Genomic DNA, 5,000 nt, shown 5'->3' on the forward strand with positions numbered 1-5,000 from the left:
GTGATCACTCTGTAGACTACAGCCTGTGTGTGTGTGTGTGTGTGTGTGTTTCCACTATGGAAAGGCATCATTGTTTCAGACTATGATTTCATCATACAAGTCTGCGGTTTGCAACAGCGAGCTCTCTGTGACAAGTTTGAGGTTTGCACAGATTTAGTTGTATGAATAAGTGTGAAACAGCCTGATAAATAATATTCAGTGGGAGAACCAGTGAGGTTAACAGATTAACACCTTATTTTTCCTCTGTCAAACAAAGAGACTGAATGGAGATTTATATTTAGCCAGAGTGAGTGTGCATTGCATTTAAAAAATGGTTGTTAAAATGAGCCTGGTATAGTCTGAAGTAGTGTTTGTAGTGTTGAGTGTGGACATCTTTAAAGGTTGGCCACTGGCGTCTCGACGTCACTAGAGCAGTCAGCTCAGATGCAGGGACATGATAGCCTATCGACCCGTCGTCTCTTCATCCCCTGAATGCGAATCCGAGAAACAGCCATTATGTGCGCACTCGATGCCACACCCACTCGGTTTGAAGGCTACTAGCCACGCCACGCGGTCTACGAGAAAGCCCTCTCGCCGGCGCTCGTGTTGAAAATGAGTAGTAATGGCAACCGCGACAACGGCAGAGTGAGCGAGGGACAGAAGTTGGCTGCAGACTGCGGCTCCCCAGGCGTCGTTAGGAGCGTGTCTGGTGTCAGTAGCTACTGCCCGAGGCGACAAGGAACGTCCCGTATGTAAATACAGACCATCCCCGCGATCAACCTGAACGGGTGTAAACGACAAAAGAGAGTAGTGCAACACGACAGAGCCATTATCTGCGCGCTCCGTTGAAAAGATGCGGAGTCGACTATATCAATGCGCATGATACTGCGGCTCCACTCCAGCAGCACGCGACAACTCACCTTGAATCGTAACGTGTCTGAGCTGCCAGTCTTGTCCCGGGGGGCGGGCGGCCGACCAATACACGCCCCGCAGCCTCGTCGAAGCCACCAATCAGGACGCAGTGGGGGCGGACCCAGCGGCTAAATTCCCACACTTGGTTTCGCTTTGCACTTGAGCGGAGGGTCCGGGTTTCACGACGTCGGCGTCGCGCGCAGGTGCTCGGGTCTCATCGGCGAAGGATGCGTTCGGAAGGACAGGAGGGGGAAGAGAGAAGAAGGACCATAATGCTATAGAGAGAGGGCTCCCAGGACATGAATAAAGCGCGTATTAGCCGGAAGCCGTGCGGTCGAAGGAAATCGAATATGAAAGATTTATTGAAAGGCGCACTGTGAGGCATTATTTCAGGTCGGCAATAGTACTATGATTTGGTATGTGGCCACTTTGATAGCAAGTGTATTCAGCACCAGAGGAACGGCAGCTCAAGGTGAGTTGAAGTGCAGTATTTTGTTCCGCTACCCCCTCCCCTGTCGCCTCCCCGTTTTATTTGGGCATGTCTGTCTGCCTGCACGGTCGACTCTCCCCGGCCAGCCCCTAGAATAAACGGCTCGGCGCCTAGAATGAAAGACGGGGTCGTCTGACGGTTTTCGTCCATATTGACACATTTCATCAAATAGGTTACACGAAAGTTCAACGGGTTCGCAGTGGATCTGCCGGTGTAACCATTTGAGAGATATTTATCTGGACTGTGCTGCGGGGAAAAAAGAACGACACACTGGGTCTGCGTTTTAATACGGCACTAATTACTGATGGATCCGTTATGAGCCATGGATCCGTTAAGACGAGGGGGAAATTACGCGTGTATGCCTGATGTTATGAGCAGGATGATAGAGGGCTTCGCCATGTTATTAGGGTACTGGGAATGGACTGGACCAGCTCTGCGTTATCCACCAAATTGTCACCAGCCAGCTCAGAATCCGCTTTTCCGAAGGGGCAATGCAAGCCTCAGCACAGCGTGGTGTGTGTGTGTGTGTGTGTGTGTGTGGTGTATGTAAGCCTCAGCACAGCGTGGTTTATCATAGTGTTAGCCTATAGACACGCGGTGCAATGGTTGTCTACTGGTCACATGGTAGTCCCACTCTTAATATTACATTTCAGTCATTAAACTTAGTCGTTAATTTCAGCTGACTACAGCAGACGGTGTTTTGATCCAGCTATACCAATGCGCTCACACGATAGGAGATTCTGCGTGAAAACCATTTCTGCTGTAGGTTCGCCAACCTTTTAACAATGATTACTGTTTGGCTGTCTTAACTGTTGTCAAGGGCATCGCTACAATCTGTGTGTGTGTGTGTGTGTGTGTGTGTACGTTTCATATTTTATGCATATTTCATTTACTACTGACCTATGGACTTACTTAACCTTGCATTTCCATTCGTGGCCAGCGGGCGAAGCTGTTTCCCGCCCGCTGAAGTCGCGCGGCCTTAAAAGATGCATGAGTGTCCGTCGCGCGCTAATGTCACCTGTGGAACTCGAGCCGCACACACGTACACACACACACACACACACACACACACACACACACAGAGGACACACACATTTATGGTCACCGCCATGAAAAAATTGGCCCCTTGAGAGCCGATTTTATGGAAATGTAAGAGGTGATGGATGGTGATTTGCTGTGTTTCGAGCCGATATATAATCATGAAATGTGATTACATAAATCTCCAAACCTCACAGATAAATATTAACTGGAGGTTGAGCAGCATTTCTGTTGTAAAGTGACGTGTTTATGGCTCTGAGGCCCAGGCAGTTCTGAGCAGATCTTGTGTGTGTGGTGTATGTAGTCTGAGATAATGGTGTGTGTGTGTGTGTGTGTGTGTGTGTGTGTGTGTGTGTGTGTGTGTGCGTGCGTGTGTCTGTGTGTGTGTGTGTCTTGTAGATTACTGAGGTCCACCCAGGGGGAAGGCTTACTGCAATATCCAAATCTGAAGTGAAAACAATTAGTGCTAAAACAGGGAGTTATGGTTGTGTGTGTGTGTGTGTGTGTGAGTTATGGTTGGTGTCCAAGGTAGTAACAGTGGATTGGTATCCAAGGAAATAACAGCGTGACTCTTTATCAGAGACTGTGGTATTGTGCACAACCTGCAGTACCGTGTGTGTGTGTGTGTGTGTGTGTAGTCAGGATTCTGTGCAGTGTGTTCAGTATAGCATGCTACTGCTTGACTGTGTGTGTGTGTGTGTAGTCTGAGAGAATGGTGTGTGTGTGTGTGTGTGTGTGTGGTGTGTGTAGTCTAATAGAATGATGTGTGTGTGTGTGTAGCCAGGATTCTGAGCAGTGTGTTCAGTATAGCATGCTACTGCTTGACTGTGTGTGTGTGTGTAGTCTGAGAGAATGGTGTGTGTGTGTGTGTGTGTGGCGTGTGTAGTCTAATAGAATGATGTGTGTGTGTGTGTAGTCAGGATTCTGTGCAGTGTGTTCAGTATAGCATGCTACTGCTTGACTGTGTGTGTGTGTGTGTAGTCTGAGAGAATGATGTGTGTGTGTGTGTGTGTGTGTGGCGTGTGTAGTCTAATAGAATGATGTGTGTGTGTGTGTAGTCAGGATTCTGAGCAGTGTGTTCAGTATAGCATGCTACTGCTTGACTGTGTGTGTGTGTAGTCTGATAGAATGGTGTGTGTGTGTGTGTGGCGTGTGTAGTCTGATAGAATGGTGTGTGTGTGTGTAGTCAGGATTCTGTGGAGTGTGTTCAGTATAGCATGCTACTGCTTTACTGATAGTACAGTACAGTGATCATGTCCTCTAACAGTAACAGTGTGGTGTATGAGAGTCTAAGAGAATGGTGTTTGTGTGTGTGTGTGTAGTCTGAAATAATGGTGTGTGTGTGTGTGTGTGTGTGTGTGTGTGTGTGTTGTATGGAGTCTGAGGGAATGGTGTGTGTTTGTGTGTGTGTGTGTGTGTGTGTGTGGTGTATGTAGTCTGAAACAATGGTGTGTGTGTGTGTGTGTGTGTGTGTGTGTGTGTGTGTGGCGTGTGTAGTCTGATAGAATGGTGTGTGTGTGTGTGTGTGTGTTGTATGGAGTCTGAGGGAATGGTGTGTGTGTGTGTGTGTGTGTGTGTGTGTGTGTGTGTGTGTGTGTGTGTGTGTGTGTGTGTGTGTGTGTGTGTGTGTGTGTGTATGTGTGTGTGTTGTGTGGAGTCTGAGGGAATGGTGTGTGTGTGTGTGTGTGTGGTGTCTGAGAGAATGGTGTATGTGTCTGTGTGTGGTGTATATAGTCTGAGAGAATGGTGTGTGTGTGTGTGTGTGGTGTATGTACTCTGAAAGAATGGTGTGTGTGTGTGTGTGTGTGTGTGTGGTGTATGTACTCTGAAAGAATGGTGTGTGTGTGTGTGTGTGTGTGTGTGTGGTGTATGTACTCTGAAAGAATGGTGTGTGTGTGTGTGTGTGGTGTATGTACTCTGAAAGAATGGTGTGTGTGTGTGTGTGTGTGTGTATGTGTGTGTGTTGTATGTAGTCTGAGAGAATGGTGTTTGTGTGTGTGTGTGTGTGTGGTGTATGTACTCTGAAAGAATGGTGTGTGTGTATGTGTGTGTGTTGTATGTAGTCTGAGAGAATGGTGTTTGTGTGTGTGTGTGTGTGGTGTATGTACTCTGAGAGAATGGTGTGTGTGTGTGTGTGTGTGTGTGTGGTGATGAGCGTGACAGGGCTGATGTCCGTCCTCAACTCACTGTACCAGAGTGGCTCAGTCATCATCCCTCGTGTCCTGTCTCGTCTCCTTGTGTCCCCCATGCCACCATCATGTCCTTTCAAGACCCCTCGTGTCCTCTCGTGTCCTCTCGTGTCCTCTCATGTCCTCTCATGACCTCTCATGTCCTCTTGCTGTCCTGTGAGGGTCCAGGGCCCCAGTCCACCTGTCCTCAGTGAGAGTAAGGGCCCCAGTCCACCTGTCCTCAGTGAGGGGGGGTCCAGTCCCTGTCCACCTATCTGCCAGTGGGGGGGGGGGGGGGGGGGTCCAGTCCACCTGACTGCCAGTGGGGGGGGGGTCCAGTCCACCTGACTGCCAGTGGGGGGGGGGGTCCAGTCCACCTGACTGCCAGTGGGGGGGGGGTCCAGTCCACCTGA

The 5,000-nt window shown here is 49.1% G+C and overlaps 1 protein-coding gene across 1 annotated transcript in view; it reads left to right on the plus strand.

The window, feature by feature from the left end:
* Positions 1-1,299: 1,299 nt before the first annotated feature.
* The window catches only part of igsf9ba (immunoglobulin superfamily, member 9Ba), a gene marked incomplete at both ends in the record, with an annotated part of 79,065 nt that continues 75,364 nt past the window's right edge, over positions 1,300-5,000 (plus strand). The window contains one exon of the mRNA XM_080855077.1: positions 1,300-1,363. Within this exon, the coding sequence (XP_080711203.1) occupies positions 1,300-1,363 (64 nt within the window). The remainder of the gene's footprint in view (positions 1,364-5,000) is intronic.

Source organism: Sprattus sprattus (assembly GCF_963457725.1).
Source record: "Sprattus sprattus genome assembly, chromosome: 17".
Taxonomy (NCBI): domain Eukaryota; kingdom Metazoa; phylum Chordata; class Actinopteri; order Clupeiformes; family Clupeidae; genus Sprattus; species Sprattus sprattus.